The sequence below is a fragment of the Trifolium pratense genome, linkage group LG6 (assembly GCF_020283565.1).
Source record: "Trifolium pratense cultivar HEN17-A07 linkage group LG6, ARS_RC_1.1, whole genome shotgun sequence".
Taxonomy (NCBI): domain Eukaryota; kingdom Viridiplantae; phylum Streptophyta; class Magnoliopsida; order Fabales; family Fabaceae; genus Trifolium; species Trifolium pratense.
In genome coordinates this window covers 41,584,157-41,604,894 of record NC_060064.1, presented here as the reverse complement: position 1 = coordinate 41,604,894, position 20,738 = coordinate 41,584,157, and the positions used below count along the sequence as shown (strand labels likewise).

Sequence of the window (20,738 nt, the reverse complement as noted above, 5' to 3'; positions counted from 1 at the left end):
AATCATCATATTTTACTTATCTTAATAAGTGTGAAAATATTTTTTTTCTTATTATTATGGGACAGAGGGAGTATTTAAAATAATTACACCCGAGTAAAAAACAAACGAGCAACAATCTACGCTGTTTAAAACATGTTTTTCCATATGCAAATAAAGTAGTCGACTTTTGAAATTCAAATTACAGAGAAACATATTCTAAAACAGGAGAAATAAAACAAAAAAACATAAAAAGAAAATTCACAATTTTTTAATTTAAAGATTGAAAATCTTCTTTTTTACCAAAGTGGAGGCTACAGTTCAGAAAGTATGAAAAAAATAAAAATAAAAATAAAAATACACCATGTTTATCCAAGTATGCTTTTGAGTGAATTTAGTATTAATTTTTTTGAAAGAGCTATGACAGTTGAAAATACACTTCAAATATACTGCTATTTATTTGGTGGTAGAAGAATTAGTTTGAGGCATCAAAATGACAAATCATAATAGTGCAGCTCAATAGTTTAGTTTTTGTTGCATCAAAATTGTATATTCTATTTGTGAATTGTTCATTGATTTGTGATCAAGTAATTATGCTGTCAAAAACTTGTCAACAAGGCTGAAGTTCCTTTTACATTTGAGTTTTGACACGAGAAAAGTTCAAAGTAGCAAAGCATAATTTCTGCCTTTTAAAACGGAAACTTGCAGACAATGACACGATGCCTTAATAATAGAGGGAAACACAATACTACACTGGATACCGTCGATAAAAGAAGTTAGATACTATACAAATAAAATAGGTACATAAATGACGATCCTTATCCATCGCTATATAAATTACAAGGAACTTTTAGTAAAACAACTAATGCCTAGATAAAACAGAATTCTTGCATGGAGGGATGCGTTTACAATTAGCGCCAGTAAGCTACTGATGAGATGATATATTTTACAGAAATATACATTAAGCCCTAGAATAATCAATAGGATGAAATGATACATGAACCATTTCAACCCCCCAGCCATTAAAGAAGTAAAAACTAAACAGCTAAATTATATCTCCAAAAAATTATTAATGAAAAACCATTAACTAAAATCAGGGAGTGATGTGAAAACATTATCCCAACCCTGCAGACCAAACTCTATCATTGCATGGATCTTTGTCTCTATATCAGCCACTCCTAGACAAGGTTTCAGAAATCTGTCTTCATAAGCTTTGCTCGAGGTTGTAAGATAATATTGCCAAAGGGTTTTGGCTGTTCTACATGAACATAGTCCCTTGTCTTGAGAACCTGCCATCATTGTCAAAATTAGAATTATATCACGTAGGCATGGCATCCCTGAAGAATTCAAACAAACCATAGGAACACAACTATCTATAGGTTGAGCAGAAAAATCCCACTCCACAAATGTTAAGCAATGACCCTCCAAAATACATACTCAATATACAAACTACATAGATTCTACAATAATATTGGTAAATGGTATAACCAATGAATGTCATAAAAGAACGTACTTTTGGCCCTCTTGGTGTCCAGATCAGGTATTTTAGTTCATTTGCAGGCTTACGAAGGGATTGGGTAACCCTGATGCATTATTAGTGTTTTGGTTGCTTTTATTCTTATTAGTTCCTTTCTCTCTTTCCTCCAATAGAATTCATTTAAGAGAATAAGGAAGGGAATCATATTTCAGTTATTATCATCCCAAACATGCAAATATGGCAAATCAATGCCGAAGTTCAGTGAACAGTCTATATGCCGTACAAAAGAATCCTCGAGACCATACCAGTGTTTCGAAAAACATCCTTGATGCTTCCTTCCGTGTTTTACCGGCTAATATATTGTCAAGATGCAGGTTCTGCCTTCCATGTAGATCTTCCTTATCGAACAACGTCTGCAGATACTTAGCAACAGCCCTGTGGATAAATGCATTAGTTAGGCATTATAGAAAAGGAAAACTAGTTAAAAGAGCACAACAATTCAGATAAAACACATTTAGATTTTTAGCAAGCTTTACATAAACACACCTGGTTCGAGAAGACCATCCACTATTCTCTAGGTGTGTTCCTTCAGCACCCGGTGCAAAACCATCAGCAGCATCATCCTCCTCATCAATTATCTCATCATCCCCAACATTCAAAAATCCTGATAATAGACATGTGGAGAGTGAACACAAATCGGAGAAACATAACTTAAAACAACAATAAAAGCTTCACTCTCCTATTTCACAAACTGTTGAAATTTGTGCCATATAAATGATTTGTTTTGTCTTCTAAACTAAAACAAATGGTGGAATCAATGTCCAGCAACAATAAGAAGCTGCAAACACCAACCACTGTTATGAGTACACTGTACAGGAAGGAACATAGTGAGGGAAGTGCAATGATGTAATGATGTTGACTCCAAAAATGAAGAGTGATTGATTACTATTGATTGGAGGCTAATTGATAGACAACTATATTATACTCTTTGGTCTGATATAACTACAGTCTTCCTACATTCCTTGGATAGGAGGACCTCATAAGTGCTTAGTCTATAATATATATCCTCCTATTACGAGAGCTTTTGAAAGGATAAATAAAATGAAAATGGGTTTGATGACTTGCACGATAACGAGAGCAGAGGTAGAAGAGAATATGCATATGCCGTCACCACATGTGGCAGCAGGTGAAAGTGTAGTGTCAGTGGCATTCGGTTAGAGGAAATTTGGATAAATGTGAGAGGTGGAGTTTGGGGAGAGAGAGAGAGAGAGAGAGAGAGAGAGAGAGGGAGAGGGAGAGGGAGAGGGAGAGGGAGAGGGAGAGGGAGAGGGAGAGGGAGAGGGAGGGCGAGAGAGAGATAGAGAGAGAACTGAGTCAAGATTTATTTCTTAAGGACCTAGAAGCAGAGAGAGAGAGAGAGAGAGAGAGAGAGAGAACTGAGTCAAGATTTATTTCTTAAGGACCTAGAAGCATAACTTACTTTAACGTTCTACCATCTAGCTCTAGCTTCACCAAGATATGACTAGAATTTTTAAAAACCAAAATGTAAGGACCGTAGTAGAAGGATCATCGCTTTCATTTTTCTTATTTTCTTTTGTTGTCTTTGTATTGCATATATTAGGTTAGAAGTATGAATCACACCCGCTAATATTTCCATGGAACCCACCAATACTGTCCAGTATACTCCAATAGATCAAATCCCACAACAATGAATCTAGGTTAGAATCCCAACAAACCACTTATCGAGTCAAACCAGAAACTACCTATAGATACATCCCATAAGGCTGTAAAAATGTTAACACATTAAGTATTTGTATAAATGAGCAACAGAAAGAATTTAGAAGAAAACCTGTGTCATTGCCAGCCATATCGTTTTCCTGCACGATGTAGCCATGGAACATAATTAGGCATGTATAAAAAAGTGAAGAAAGAATACATATAGCTTGGAACTGAAAGGGGAAGATAGCCAATGTAATTTCCATCACAAACAGTATCTTAAAAAAAAATATAGCTAAATCACATTTTGCTTCAGAAACAAATTTTTCTAAAAGAATGTATCAATAGCCAATTATACCATTGGTCGCACCTTTCATCTCTTATCACCTATGTTACATGCTCATAATTCAACTGCAACATTTTGGAAGCCAAACTGACATGATTCAAGTGAAACATTTTGGAAGCCAAACTGTAAGTGTAAGGTAAATGAATGCATCCTTCTAATTGCATTTATAGCTAAAGGTATCTCAAAAGAATAGAGACAAATCCAAAATATAAATGATACTAATGACACATCTAGCATTTTAATGCTAATTTGACAACTTACATTATTCTGATCCACAAAAGGACTCCTAATAGCCGAGACATCAGGATGCATTGTATTTTGTAATGCAGGTTCTTGGCAGAGTGGATTTTCCCCATCATTCAGAGAACTTTCTTTTACATCCACAAGTGCTACAGAATGTAAACAATCTACTTCAATATTTTCACTAAATAAGCCGCCAGACTTTGCATCCTTGTCATCACATCCCAAGCCAGAAGAATTAATTTGATCCTCATTCAAGCCTCCTAGAATGCTGTTCCCATTTTCCTCCATAGGTACGTCCTCATTAACGGAAACCTGGTTGTCAGTATATTCATTAGCTTCCTTAGAGCCGGTAGCCAAGGATGCACATAAATTATCAGCTTCCAAGCCATCTGTTTCAACTTGTGTTCTAATTTCCATGGCATGCTCTGTAATTTCAATAGCACCTGCATCACTTCTATCACGTTGATCCTCCACAAACTCACCCGCAAAAATATCAAATGTATCCATTTTCTCGGAGGTTGGAATGCTCAACGCATTTGTATCGATAGAACCATCAAGATCATTGGTTTTATCAATGAGAGGCCGTGATGCATCAAAATCATTTCGCATACGAAGCTCATTTTCAAAGACTTCAGTTAGGGATAAAGTTTCATTCCCAGGGACAACAGAGTAATTCTCTGCTACAGAAATCTCAAAATTTCCTCCAGCATTGCTCATTTCAGCATTTTGAGAACTGTCAAGCTCCTTCGCGTCAGAAATAATATTTGTATGTGCATTAGCATCAGACTGATGACTCTCAGACGGAACAGGTATCTCAGTGGGTTGAGCTTCAGCATCTTCTTGGGGTTGGACTGCCATAGGCTCATTATGTACTTCCACCCCGTGAATTTCCGCATTTGTTTTAGAATAGGACTCTTCAGCATCTTCTTGATGTTGGACTGCCATAGGCCCATTATGCGCTTCCACCCCATGAATTTCAGCATTTGTTTTAGAATAGGACACTTCAGCATCTTCTTGGGGCTGGGCTGCTATAGCCTCATTATGTTCTTCCACCACATGAATTTCAGCATTTGTTTTGGAATGGGACTCTTGGTCGTTTGCTTTTTCCACAGAAAAGCTATCTAAACCACAATCAACCTTGATTCCACTTAGATCAAATGTCTCATTTTGCAGAATAGTCAAATCAGCAGACACATCTGGAGGAAGTGAGAAAAATTAACTTAGTATGTTTTTAGTGAGAATGGAAATATTTACAATACTGACGCCGGAGAATAATCATGTTATATTAAGGGTTTTAACTTGTTTAAGAAGGGATGAGAGGCTCCAAATTATCAACAGCACAATATGTATGCACAAAATTCACCTGTAAATATTGGTTGATGGAAAATTTTATCCTCCAGAAACTGTCTTTGAATCATTAAAATCTCATCACGTGTGCAAGGAGCTTTTTTCCGTATGCGACGTATGTCTTCAGTACTTGTCAACTGTTGGCGTATTGTACTTCAAAGAAAAAAGGACAAAATATTAATATTTCGGTGCTTGAATGTGGTATGCGATATAAGGGAAAAACTGAAATTTGATAATAAATGCAAGTATACAAGTAAGAAAATAATGGGTATATTACAACTATCACCAGAGAACCCATGCACAGTCAATTACTAAAATGGTAAAAAAGAGGGGAAAGAATAGATAAGTGAACGATTAGAAATTAGGGGGCAAACAATACCATGTTTTTCACTGTAGTCCAACCAACAGAAAATAAAGGGAGATATGTACAAATGAATGAACGGAACTATACAACAACTTACTCGCCATGCAAGACCATCATATCATCCATAAGCACCTTCCTCTTTATGGTGCTAGTGTGTGGTGTAGAACGAAACCGCTTTGTTGATGGTATTCGAGGGGCTGCTGGAGTTGGTTTAACTTTTAATGCTGAAGAATTTCTACCAGCTGAAGCAGCAACAAATTATTATCGGCCACAATCATGTTCTCAAGAAAAACAAACTATAATTAAAAATATGAAGCACAATGCATAAAGAACCAAGATATACCTAATATTGAAGACAATAAATCATCATCATCAGGAATAGACACAGCAGTTCTTTTGGATTGAGCCCCACCATATGATTCGACTAAATCCATGCTTTGCACTGTAAGAGTACTTTCTGTGTAGCTGCGCTTTTTACCAGACATTGATGTTACTCCTGCAGCCTCTGTATGACCTCCAGGTATACCCTGATTGCCTGGAGTAGACTCCAGTAGCAAATGATTCATCTCACCATCATGTTGATGAGCTACAGAGAGCATTTTTTCAGTCTCAGGTATGTCAGAAGCAGTAGATTTGTTTACACTTTCCATTTCATTGCTTATTATCTGACTACCAGTGTGCATGCCTGATTGCTCCATGTCCATGTTTCCTTCACACGCAGATGGCTCTACAGTGTCATGATAACCCAAAGTAGGATCTGAAACATCAGTTTCATGACATTTATCACCTGTAAAAATAAAACCAATCAACTTATTAGCAATAATGGAATTCGCATGTTCAAATGTCAATCAAGCAGATAAGCACATTATATAAAGAAAAGTAACAAGTATTTTATTTTTTTTACCGAAGTAACAAGTTAAAAGAAAGAAGAATCAACTCAAAGTATCAAACACAAGTTACTTTTATTATAAATTAATTAATTGCCCACACATAAAAGAAAAAAAATCAAATAGATTCAAAGGAAAAAATTTAGTATGATAGGAAGTTCACAGGTCAACAAGTAGAAGTCAACACAATATTGTGGTGACATTCCTATCAATAATTCAATATTACAAAATGCAATAAAGAAATGTAAAATTGTATTATAACAACATATTCCTGAAATGTATGCATTTCATTCCATTTGAAAAGAGGAAAAAAAAGGTAGAAATTAATAACTACATTAATCTCAAGTTATAGGAGATGCATTGTTATTTAATACCTTCAATAGATAACAGAGAAGGATGGTTTATACGGGAGGTGCATGGCCGAAGGAGTGACTCGGTGGGCTGCTCTGCTTCATGAGATACATGGTTTGAAACATCTGCTCCATTCAGTTCTTGAGATGCCCGAGCTTCCACTTCAACAACTTCTGGTCTACCAGATGATTCTAGAGGACTTACGATGTTGGATACTTGAGCCTCATCAACCACACAAGGTTGCTCCTCATTCTTAGAAATTTCACTGTTATTACAAGGTTGCTCCTCATTCTTAGAAATATCACTGTTATTCGAAACTTCATGCTTTGTCAATGTGTTATCATCTACCAAATGACCATAAAATTCAGAACCATGAGATCCATCCACGATAGACAACAGTTTACATGAGAGGCCCTCTTGAACAGATGTAACATGAGAACAGCTAGGAGACACAATAGTATCATTTATGCCAACACTGCCAGAAACAACAACAGTTCCGTTCAAAGTGGACATAACTGGTTCAGTGTTCAACAGAACTCCATCATTTAAGTTTTCCACCTTCTCAAGTATACCAGAAGCATCAATCAACCCACCTGCACAATCTGGTAACACAGAGGTTGTGTGATCTTTATTGGAGGAGTCCATCAAGGGTACAGATGCTAAGCAATGATTATTGGGTATCAAATTTTCCTGATCCTTCATCACAACTGTACTTGTGAAATGCTCTTGTTCCTCTCTTTTGCTATCCACTTCAGTCATAACACAGTCGCTATCCTCATGATGCAAATCTACACCAACATGCTTCCCATTATTTTGCAAGGAGCAACCAATTACATCGTTCTCTGTTTGATGAGCACAAGATTCATTTTGTGCCGTCTCCATTGATAATAAATCTGCTGAATTATGAAAATCGGCTTCATTAATGACCTGATCTGCCTGAGTACCAAACAAGTTTTGCTCCTGTAGTCCTGGAGTAGATGGACCTTGAGCATATTCATGGAATTCAGCAGTAGTAGGTAAGCCATCAATCTGTTCCAACAGACAAATTCATTAATTAAAATTGGCACTAATTACAATCTCTAGCTAACAGAACTGTTTTCACCTAATCCACTCCAAAAAAGAAAAGAGAAAAAATAAGAAAAGGAGTAAAGGAAAATATGGACAGGAACATGTTAAAATACCAAATCATTCTTGCTTCCACTGTCTTCTACTTGCATTCTATCTGAAGTTCCACTCACCTCCTCTTTCATTTCATCTTCTTGATGAGATACATGAGGGTTAGCACTGAAGTCATCATGTTCCAAAGTGGCATCTATTAACATAACCTGAATTTACCAAATCACATTACATTATCCAAAAGTAAAATGAGAAGAATGTATCTATGTAGTTAACATTGCGTTCCTAGTCGATTTCCCTCATGGTACTGCCCCCTTAATACTACGAAGAGAAGCAGGCATAAAGACAAACCATAGATCTATCTGTGATCTCTATAGATATACACATCAAAATAATTTAAAATATCAAACCAATCTAGCTTCCACAGTTTTCTACTTGTATTTCATCTGAAGTTGCACTCACCTCCTCCTTGTTTTCGTCTTCTTGATGAGACACTTGAGGATTAGCACTGAAGTCATCATGCTCCAAAGTGGCGTCTTTGTTTAACATAACCTGAAATTACCAAATCATATTTTAAATATGCAAAAGTAAAATCAGAAAAACGTATCTATGTAGTACATTATTCTCCAGTAATATACACATCAAGATGTTTTATTTCAAAACCACGTCAATTAAAATCAGACATGACAGTGGTCCAACAACCAATGTACCAATACTGATATATAAAATAGTAGACAACAAAAAAGCATAGAATAATGTACACAGTGGCTGATCTAAAAAAAGCAATATTGATAATGAAAGAATTGAATATAATAGAAAAAAAAACTACCTTCTTTATAACATTTTTTGAGATAAAAATTATATTAGTTCTATAAAATAATAATTTTCCCGATTTAAGATGTAAACAAAAGGTAAAGGCTAATTTGCACTTTTGGCCCCCTAACTTTAGTCCCTTTTGCAAAAGGATGGCCCCCACTGATTTTGACCAAGTCAACATACATGTGGCAAGTGACTCACATGTCATGTCAGCATGTCTTGCCATGTGGACAATGACTCACATGCCACATTATCATGACTTGCCACATAGGCTGCCATGGCATGTGAGCCATTGTCCATATGGCAAGACATGTTGACGTGTCATGTGAGTCGCTTGCCAGGTGCGTGTTGACTTGGCCAGGGGGCCAAAAGTGCAATTTAGCCAAAGGTAAAAGACATGATAAGCAAATGAAAAGCATGATTTATATCAGGTCACTGGCCCACCAAAAGCTTGCACATTTTGGATGTTATATATACTAAATTAGTACCAGTATCACCAACATGATAATATATGCTTCTATTCATAACTTGACAACAAAATTCAAATCAATATGTTGGAGCCTTAAAACAAAAGTTGTATTTCAGCAATCTGCACCATGCACAGAGTGCCAAAGGGGAAAAGCAAATACTAATTACCTCATCAAGGTCTAATCCAATTTGAGAAGCATCGCCATCTCCAAAGCGCTCTGCAAATGTGCTTGACGTCAATCACTACTTTTAAGTACAGCTCTCGTTATTGTATATTTAAAATTAAGTGACCAGTACAATAATAAAGAGGTGAAAGAAGGCTAACCATCCAATCCAAACTGTGATGTTTTGTAAACCATGCCCTCCAAAGTATCTTGCAGTGTAATCTGCTCCTTTGAACTGACATGGCGATCAACATAGTTTCTGCAAGTTCACACAAGATATACAATCTTCCATTAATAAACCAATAACTCTTCCACATGATCCGTCTTACTTGAAATTGCCTACCAAATCAGAAAAAATACAAGGTCTGCAACTTAAAACCAAGTTATATCACTAGTTCAGAATTTGTTTATATCAATCATTTGAAAATACCCAGGAAAAAACGGATACATAAGAGCATATGGATTATGGAATCACCAACAATCTTTCAAATCAAACAAAATTAATTAAATTAGATAAATATTAGCTCAATAAAGTAAAAAATGTTGCTGCAGTAACAACAGCTGGAGCTACAAGTGGTCATATAATCAAGTACTATGGAACTAACCCTTGAAAAATGTCATTATCTGGCAGTTCAAAATCATCAAGATCAAAAGTCTCGGGTAGGGTGATGGAATGGTATGGTGCAGTGGATTCTTCAGGAGGCAAATCAACTGCAGCAGAGCGGAAAGCTTGCTTTACCTTAAGCAAGGCTTCACTACAATCATCGAAAAGGTAATTCACCTTTCTAGAATATATCCTTACCACACCAAGCAGAAGATGACTGGATAAACGGAGTGCAATTGGTACTTCAGGAAAAAGAATGGAATCTGTTCATCCATAAAAGTGGCTACATGAATAATGACTAATCTGAGACAATTAAACATAGTCAAAACTAGACGACAATAAAAGCCACATATGCATGTCAAACATACTAAGGATTATCAATTTCCCTCGACATTGGAATTAATCTCCTCCGGACTCCAGAGGGCTCATAACAAAATTTCAGTATCAATAAGTATATCATGTAACCATTAGCTATAATAGCTAGTCCTTGATCCTTCGCTGCATACAGTAACGTAACTGATTCTCGGCTTGCTTTTTACAATCAGACTACAGATATTAAAATAATTTGCATGCTGAAGTTCCACTGAGAAAATTATCCTAACCAAGGTTAAGTCTTTCATCTGGACGCTAGGCTTTAATTCAGAGAGTTACTTTTTTAAAATTATCTTACAGCTAGATCAATCTGAAATAGACCGATCTAGTGTTGCCTTTGCACTTCATTTCTGTTTATAAAAATACTCAGGAATAAGCTAGCTTAAGCGTTTGTTGTCAGCTAAGTATGCCCTCTTAATCTAGAACAACTTCAAAAAACTTTAGGGGTTTCTCTTACTTTTGAATTATCACTTTTGAGTTCTCATTTTACAACAATTTCTATTCATGTTGTTCCCTTAAACAATTTTCTTCTAACTTCTAATAGTATATTTCTCTACCTATAGGACAATAAAAATAATCCAAAGCTAGAAAAAGAGAATACATTATATAAACCTCCAATTGAGTTAAGGTGCAGCATCCATCATTTTAGGTTAATAACCAGGTACGATACCTCAAACCACTCTAGCTAGTTTTACTTCAGAAAATTGGTCGAAGAATAATATATCATAATATTGTAGAGTATTCATAGCATTGAACTATCAACAAAGGATATACAAATTTGTTTGAATTAACCATTAAATAGGGGGGGGGGGGGGGGGGGGGGGGGGCAAATGCAACAACAAAGCAGGATAACATGTCCAACATCCTCACATAAATTAAATCGATAATGATATTTAATTCAAAAAACCAAAGAGCAAAATTTAAAAGTCAATCTGCATTATGGTAAGAATAATCTTCTCATGCAAAAAAACTACAAAAGAATCTTAGATGGTAAGAAATAATTACTAAGAAATTTAAATAACGGTTTGCAAGAAAAACATATTACTAAAATCCTGTGTTTCTATTTCAAACATCTAGCAAAAACTAAAGTAATAGCTATATCATGATGGTCACTAAATGACATTGGAGCTAATCTTGTCTCAAAACCTCTGCTGTTTCTGTTCCCTGTACAACACAGATATTGTAACATCATAAACCACTTTAGAATCTCTATTTCTGAATTTCTAGGAAATATGTGATCAAAATCTCTATCCTTAAGTACTTTGTCCCCTCAAAAGAAGATAAGGCATCCTTTTAACCATGTGTACAATTTGAACAGGGAAAACATTCATAAAACATATGAGCCCTCTTGTTCATCTGCAAATAAACAAGGATGCTGTCCACAAGTCTAACCACTAGCAAAGGAACACAAATACATGAGGGTATGAGGGGGAAATCTACCAACAAATGACATAGGAAAAACCAAAAAAGCTTGCCCACGAAATCTTCAGAAAATACTTCAACCACTTAGACCACATAGCAAGACAGACAACACTAACCAAATGTTAATCCCCTCGCCATTTTTAAAATTCCATGCAAGCTATTACCCAAAGCACAGTCACTAATCTAGGCAGCATCTCTGTATGTTTTGGGAGGGGGCAGATTGGATTGGTGAACTGCTTGGTCTAATAGTGCAATCCTAAGTTGGTGCAAACTTGTCAGTAGCCTATTCAATTGTGAATTTGTAGCAAGTAAACGGCCAAGATTTTACAGTACAAAATGGTAAAAATTGAATATGCATGTGTATGCGGTAACCAACTATCACGAGACTAAGTATATGACTGGATGAGCAATTGTCACACTCAACACTCAACTACAAATAATCTTGATTTTACAAATTGATTTTAGTCAACATTAAGTTATAAGAGAACTAATTTACATTAATAAATTTTTCTACTTCGTAAATAATAATAATAATAATAATAATAATAATAATAATAATAATAATAATAATAATAATAATAATAATAATAATAATAATAATAATATCTGGTCAACTCAAGTCAAAAGCAACATTTTTTCCACTTCTACTCAAAACATGGTTTTCATGACAAACGTAAAACATCAAAACATGATCTTTTGCACACAAGACCATGTTTAGTACCACCAATTCAAATCACAGGAGTTCAAGACAAGTGGATCAGGAACCAACAAAGTATCACACCGCTGTAGAAACTAGGGTTTTCAAATTATCTAAAATCATAAATATATACCTCACTAATAATGCAAAAACAATTGCACATATAAAAAATCTAGAGAAACAAACTAACAGACATACCAACCGAGACGCCGATGTCAGTATCGGCCACCTGATTCTTCCGGAGCTTCCTCTCTAAATGTGCAGCTATCCATATTGTCCCAAGCGGACCTTTCTTCGCCAAAATAAACTGAGAGTAAAACATATTCACTACACTTCACAAATTCCCAATTCCTAAAATCAACACCAAACACTGCCTAAATCTCAATCCCCGTCCACAAAAACACCCAAAAGTACACAAATCATACCAACTTCGTAAAAATCCCTCTCTTTTTTTTGGATACCGTAAAACCCCTCTTTACAAACCCTAATTCCACCTTCTCCAAAATCAACCGAACCAGACACCGAATAGCTCGAAAATTGTGGGAAAAACGAAATTTAACGGTGAAATCATAAACTCACAAGAACTAACTTGTGGATAATCGATGAAGTGGAAGATCGATGGAAAGTGAAGCGAAAACGCATAGTGTGTAAGTTTGAAGTGGAAAGTGAAAAAACCCTAACAAATAGCTGGAGTGAGAATTGGGGGGGAAATTGTTGAGAGGAAAAGGAGAAATTGAGGGAAAATCGGTGGAATTGAAATTTGAGTTGAAATTTGAAAGAAACGAAGAGCGATTTTGTGAAGAGCGCGATCGAGATTTGTTTGGTTCGGTTTGGTTTGGTTTTTAATTTTATAAATATTTCGAAATAAAATATGTAAAAATAACAATTACTAGTACTAAATAATAGAATAGTGTTTGATATGTCAGCGTGTCAGTATCTGATTGGATAATAGCAGAGACTGAGAAAAATCTGCACGTTTGCTTCGAGTTGCTTAATGATGATTTTTCATTTTTCTTGTACTCACTTTCTTCATTACGTATTTCATTCTTTTCTGGTTGGTTGGTAGGTTGAGAAAATAAAATTTTTATCTTTTATATTATAAGCTTGTATCCACAAGCAAACCCTAAACCCTAATCTTTTATATTATAAGCTTGTATACATAAGCAAACTCTAAACCCTAATTTGCTTTTCCCGTTTTCCCTCCATTTTATTAAGCAATTTTTATTAAAAAATAATACAATTTTGTCTTGACTAGGATTTTGACTAGGATTCGAACTCAAAACCCTTCAATGCAAGGCAATATTTTCAACCACTATGCCAAGTATATCAATTGTGATTAAAATTATGTACAATAATTGATAAACACCATCAATAATTTCCTTTATATTTATTAACATTTTTTTTTTTTACGTGTTTGCAAAGTATTTAGGATTCAAACATTGTTTAGTGATTAAATGTATTCTATATATATATATATATATATTGGTTGTCCTTTTGTAGATCTAAATATATTTTTTTTACGTGTTTACAAAGTATTTAGGATTCAAATATTGTTTAGTGATTAAATGTATTCTATATATATATATATTGGTTGTCCTTTTGTATTCTATATATTTATTCTATATATATTGTTACAAATACATGTGTCGTTATTAATCATTATGTTGTCACAATTTTTTATTATACATTTAATTTTCTATTCCCATATTTCTTATTTTTGTAAGGTTTTTTATTAAGACATTTATCAAATTGGACACTGTCTATTTGCTTTTGATCTTTGTTAATTTTTGGTTGACCTTTATCATTTCAATCAAAGCAATTTTAAGTCAATTATTCCCACACCGTTTTTACTATTTTTATACTTTTTTTACTTCCATCAGTTTTATCCGAGGGGAGTATGTCACCGATTGTGTTCAAAATAATTTAAACTAATATTGTCACTACAAAAATATTTATGCCACAAATCAATTTCTATGTTTCTATTATTGACACAATTGTATTTTCATATTTTTTTGGAAATTAATTAATACATTTAATGTCGTTTAATTTTAGAAGTTAATTAATACGCCTATAATTAATACGATTTTATTTTATCGAGTATTTTTTTGGTCTCTTTTTTGGTTTTTAATGTTTATGCGTAAAATTAGTAAGTGGAAATAAATAAAAAGACATGAATACAAAAACCTAATTAAAAATCAATATTATGTTTTTCAATATAAATAACAACTCTTATGTATCAAATTGAGCACCGCATATTTAGCTAAAAAAAAAAAGAGCACCGCCTAATTGCTTTCGTCTTTGTTAATTTTTGGTTGACTACAATCCTTTATCACTCATGGCTAGAAAATTAACAACTCTAACTCCATTGGCTGCTCTCTATCCTGGAAAAAAGGATTTGAAGGTGAAAATTCGTGTGGCAAATATGTGGAGCGTTACTAATAAGTACCGTCCTAATGAAGTAATTTTCATGAATCTTCTTTTGGCAAATATTGAGATGATGTTACGTAGTTGTGGGAAGAGTTTAAAAATTATCCTCCAATGCCTACAGCAGATACATCATTAGTTCCTGATATACAAAATAGTTTAATACACGACGAATTGAATTATAACAGACAATCATTAGCTGAAGAACATGTTAGATTGATGTCAACTATGACTTTAGAGCAACGTAAAGTATATGACACAATCATGACAAAAGTTAACGAAAACAAACCTGGTGTGTTTTTTCTTTATGGTTATGGCGGTACAGGAAAGACATTTATCTGGAGGGTCATGTCAGCCGCATTACGCTCAAAATGTGAGATAGTTTTAACAGTTGTCTCAAGTGGGATCGCTGCATTGCTTATATCTGGCGGTAGAACAGCACATTCAAGGTTTTGTATTCCTCTAAATGTTGACGAGTTTACAACATGTACCATAGTTTCTAAAAGCCCTTTGATGCTATTAATACAAAAAAGCAAAGCTCGTTATATGGGATGAAGCACCAATGATGCACAAACATTGTTTTGAAGCTGTTGATCGAACTTTAAAAGATATTCTCAAGTCTGTTGATGAAAAAAATAAACACATTCCCTTCGGTGGAAAAGTTGTTGTTTTTGGCGGAGATTTTAGACAAATTCTACCAGTAATACCCAAATGTACAAGGCCAGAAGTTGTTCATGCTACTATTAATTCTTCGGTTCTTTGGAATTTTTGTGAAGTTTTAACATTGAGTAAAAACATGAGGCTTCTCGGTGGTGCTTCGAGTGCAGACGTTGAACAAAGAAGATTGTTTTCTGAATGGGTTTTAGGTGTTGGCGATGGAGAAATTGGAGATGACAACGACGATGATTTAGAACTTGACATTCCATCAAATTTATTGATTTCAAATTCATGTGATCCTCTTGCTTCTATCGTTGAAAGCACATATCCCCAATTTTTACAAAACATGAATGATATAAAGTATTTCCAAAATAGAGCTATACTAGCTCCTAAAAATTCAATAGTCGACACAATAAATGATTATATGTTGGATTTAATTCCTGGTGAAGAAAAAACATATTTGAGTTATGATAGACGGTCAAACAGTGGATGATGTTCATACTCCCGAATTTTTGAACACGATTTCTACGTGAGGACTTCCAAATCACAAGTTGAGACTTAAAGTTGGAGTTCCAATTATGCTATTAAGGAATTTGAATAAAAAATTAGGATTATGCAATGGAACAAGACTTATTATTACGAGATTGGGAAAACGTGCTCTTGAAGGAAAAATTATTTCAATAAGTAATATTGGTGATCAGGTTTTCATACCTAGATTTTCTCTGACACCATCTGACGTGAGAATTCCTTTTAAATTTCAACGGAGACAATTTCCTATAATAATTTCTTTTGCGATGACTATTAATAAGAGTCAGGGACAATCTTTAAAGCATGTTGGGATATATCTTCCATCGCCAGTGTTTTCACATGGTCAGTTGTATGTTGCAATTTCAAGAGTTACTTCTAGAAAAGGATTAAAAATATTGATCAACGATGATGACGGTGAAGATACGACTAAGACTTCGAATGTGGTCTATAAGGAAGTCTTCCGTAATATAACATAATTTTCTTTGTATGAATATTTATCCAAAATTATTGTTGAACTATCGTTTAATGTTACTCAACTTTTTTCATATACCTTATATTATTAGAATTATCATATCTTATTTAATCATTATATATCTTACAGCTAATCAGACCCGTGCACCGCATGCTCTAGTTTGTTTTTCATGTTTTCCCTCAATTTTATCTTGCAATTTTTATTAAAAAAATAATACAATTTTGTCTTAGCTATGATTCGAACCCGCAACCCTTCAATGCAAGGCAATATTTCCAACCACTATGGCAAGTATACGAATTGTGATTAAAATTATGTGCAATAATTGATAAGCACCATCAATTTTAAAAGTATATCATATCAAAATTATTGTTGACTATATTATTCATCACGAAATATTTTTATTTCTTTCCTGATCAATGATTTTTTTTCTACCGGATCATAAATTTAGAGAATAATTATCATGTGAGATTTGGAAAGTTATTATCACGTGTGATTTGGAAAGTATATATATATAGGGATCAAATTACACCGGTGTAATATTTGAGTAATGTTACACCGCTCAATAACGCTTCAACGAATACAAATTTTACAAAATCCACCGTTGGATTGAAAGTTTATATCATTTAGATCATTCATGTTCAATTTTACAAAAATCAAAATCGTTTGATATGTTATTGAGACCGAACAAGATTAACGCTTTATGTGTTTTTATTGAATACCCTTAAGCTTGATCAATCTCAATAACATATCAAATGATTTTAGATTTTTATATAATTGAACATGAATGATCTATATGATATAAACTTTCAATCCAACGGTGGATTTTGTAAAATTTGTATTCGTTGAAGTGTTATTGAGCGGTGTAACATTACTCAAATGTTACACCGGTGTAATTTGATCCCTCCCCATATATATATATATACTCATACTATAACATCTTCAACAATATTGAAATCTATTAAAAAAAAACATCTTTCACATTTCAATATCTCATGTAACCTTGCTTATATAACTTTTTAAATTATTTATTATGCAGTTTATTAAATTGTAGTTTTTTAAAATTGGAAAAAGAATTTTGTCAAAAAAAATAATGGAAAAAGAATTGATATTTTTTATAAATACCCTTTATTTTTACGTTAATGTATTCAAACATAAATCAATTCTGTTTAACTCACTTTTAACCAAAATCAAATTCATCAAACTCAATTCTGCTAAATCAATTTTTTTTGCAATACAACCGAACACAACCATAGTCATGTCACTAATCACATTCATTATTTTGATTTTAACATTGCAGATTTAATATTAACCGATGATCAATTGATACAATATGCACTAGCAGATATTGAGATGATGTTACGTAGTTGTGGAAGAGTTTAAAAGATTATCCTCCAATGCATAGAGCAGACACATCATTAGTTCCTGATATACAAAATAGTTTAATACACGACGAATTGAATTATAACAAACAATCATTAGCTGAGGAACATGTTAGATTGATGTCAACTATGATTTCATAGCAACGTAAACTATATGACACAATCATGACAAGAGTTAACGAAAACAAACCTGATGTGTTTTTTCTTTATGGTTATGGCGGTACGGGGAAGACATTTATCTAGAGGGCCATGTCAGCCGCATTACGCTCAAAAGGTGAGATAGTTCTAACAGTTGTCTCAAGTGGGATCGCTGCATTGCTTATACATGGCGGTAGAACAGCACATTCAAGGTTTTGTATTCCTCTAAATGTTGACGAGTTTTCAACATGTACTATAGTTCCTAAAAGCCTTTTGGCGCTATTAATACAAAAAGCAAAGCTCATTATATGGGATGAAGCACCACTGATGCATAAACACTGTTTCGAAGTTGTTGATAGAACTTTAAAAGATATTCTCAAGTCTGTTGATGAAAAAAATTAACATATTTCCTTCGGTGGAAAAGTTGGAATTTTTGGCAGAGATTTTAGACAAATTCTACCAGTAATACCCAAAGGTACAAGGCCAGAAGTTGTTCATGCTACTATTAATTCTTCGGTTCTTTGGAATTTTTTTGAAGTTTTAACATTGAGTAAAAACATGAGGCTTCTCGGTGGTGCTTCAAGTGCAGACGTTGAACAAAGAAGATTGTTTTCTGAATGAGTTTTGGGTGTTGGCGATGGAGAAATTGGAGATGACAACGACGATGATTTAGAACTTGACATTCCATCAGATTTATTGATTTCAAATTCAGGTAATCCTCTTGCTTCTATCGTTGAAAACACTTATCCCCAACTTTTACAAAGCATGAACGATATAACGTATTTCCAAAATAGAGCTATACTAGCTCTTAAAAATTCAATAGCCGACACAATAAATGATTATATGTTGGATTTAATTCCCGATGAAGAAAAAACATATTTGAGTTATAATACTCCACTCACACAAAATGTAGACGGTTAAACAGTGGATGATGTTCATACTCCCGAATTTTTGAACACGATTTATACGTCGGGACTTCCAAATCACAAGTTGAGACTTAAAGTTGGAGTTCCAGTTATGCTATTAAGGAATTTGAATAAAAAATTAGAATTATGCAATGGAACAAGACTTATTATTACGAGATTGAGAAAACGTGCTTTTGAAGGAAAATTTACTTCAGAAAGTAATATTGGTGATCAGGTTTTCATACCTAGATTTTCTCTGACACCATCTGACGTGAGAATTCCTTTTAAATTTCAACGGAGACAATTTCCTATAATGATTTCTTTGCGATGACTATTAATAAGAGTCAGGGACAATCTTTAAAGCATGTTGGGATATATCTTCCGTCGCCAGTGTTTTCACATGGTCAGTTGTTTGTTGCAATTTCAAGAGTTACTTCTAGAAAAGGATTAAAAATATTGATCATCAATGACGATGGTGAAGATACGATTAAGACTTCGAATGTGGTCAATAAAGAAGTCTTCCGTAATATAACATAATTTTCTTTGTATGAATATTTATCCAAAATTATTGTTGAACTATCGTTTAATGTTACTCAACTTTTTTCGTATACCTTACATTATTGGAATTATCATATCTTATTTAATTATTATATATCTTACCGTTAATCAGACCCGTGCACCGCACGGGTCGATGTTCTAGTTGCTTTTCAATTTACTTCCAATTGATTACTCCCTCCCTCCATTTTTACCATTTTATAATAGAGTTTAATTAATATGCACTCACAGTGTAAAATAGTTTTACACAATCGTCCAATAAATAAACGTCATTTTGTCATGTCATGTCAAGAAAGTGAGGTGATGTGGCGGAAAACATGGTTGATATTGGTTGATAGTATAAAATTATTTTACACCGTCGGTGCATATCAATTAAATCCTTTATAATAACTACTACATTAATATTAATATCAAGGTGGGGTCTACTCTACCCTTTTATAAGTTGCGGGTATTTATTCATCAACTAATGAAAATAAGTCATATGAGTGGATCTAAAGACAACGTTTCTAAATGATAATATTGATGAAACAATATATATGGTGCAACTGGAAAAATTAGTTTCAAAAAATTCAAATTATATGGTTTGCAAATTTAAGAAATTTATCTATGAACTCAAGCAAGTATCTCAACTATGATATCTGCTCCTCTCTTTGCGTTTTCAGGATTACTAATGAGAGACTCGGGTTAGTTCGTCCAATAAATCCATCAATCCAGGTATTTCTAAGGGTGTGGTTATGGTGTATAAGCCTAAACTTATGCACCATGCATAAACTTGCTTCCTACACTCACCATATTTGCTTCCTACACCAAAAGTCAATCAAAGGTCAGCCCAAACCCAAAATTAGGCAATCAATTACTCGCGCGCCCCCCATATACTACCTCATTACTTGCGCGCCCCCCATATACTACCTCATTACTTGCGCGCCCCCTTTTGCTTAGCGCACCCCCCAGTTTTTTTTCGTTTTTCTCCTAGATTTCTTGTGAGCCCCCCAATTTTTTTTCCTCCCCTAGATTTCTAGCGCGCCCCCAATTTTTTTCCCTACTCCAAACTTCTAGCGCACCCCTCCCCCAAATTTCTAGCGCGCCCCCCGTTTCCAATTAAATAATAATTTTTGTTCCTTTGAAGTATATATTATAAAAATCCATTTTTAATTAATTTTCGTCATACACCCCCTCGAAGCCCAACATAATAACGAATGGTTCATGTATATATAAAGCATACTTGTCAAACATACAATTTAATTTTAAGTTTTATCAATCATAATCACAATATAAATAAAATTTCATACATTAATTACATATATATATATATAT

At 34.0% G+C, this 20,738-nt stretch overlaps 1 protein-coding gene across 3 annotated transcripts; it reads right to left on the bottom strand.

Moving 5' to 3' along the window:
- Positions 1-734: 734 nt before the first annotated feature.
- LOC123888501 (sister chromatid cohesion 1 protein 4) lies at positions 735-13,429 on the bottom strand. 3 transcript variants are annotated; one of them, XM_045937583.1, is made up of 15 exons: positions 12,565-13,429; positions 9,877-10,138; positions 9,433-9,530; positions 9,276-9,325; positions 8,286-8,375; positions 7,889-8,032; positions 6,731-7,736; positions 5,813-6,256; positions 5,567-5,711; positions 5,122-5,258; positions 3,777-4,954; positions 3,303-3,330; positions 2,000-2,117; positions 1,759-1,888; positions 735-1,265 (listed from the first exon to the last, which is right to left on the bottom strand). In XM_045937583.1, the coding sequence occupies exons 1-15, from the start codon at positions 12,686-12,688 to the stop codon at positions 1,167-1,169; spliced, it is 4,053 nt and encodes a 1,350-aa protein (XP_045793539.1). In that variant the 5' UTR covers positions 12,689-13,429; the 3' UTR covers positions 735-1,166. The 3 variants fall into 3 exon arrangements, with proteins under 3 accessions (XP_045793539.1, XP_045793541.1, XP_045793540.1); XM_045937585.1 differs by having other exon boundaries at positions 3,303-3,326; positions 3,875-4,954; positions 12,565-13,242; XM_045937584.1 differs by having other exon boundaries at positions 7,946-8,032; positions 12,565-13,242.
- Between the last annotated feature and the right edge of the window lie 7,309 nt (positions 13,430-20,738).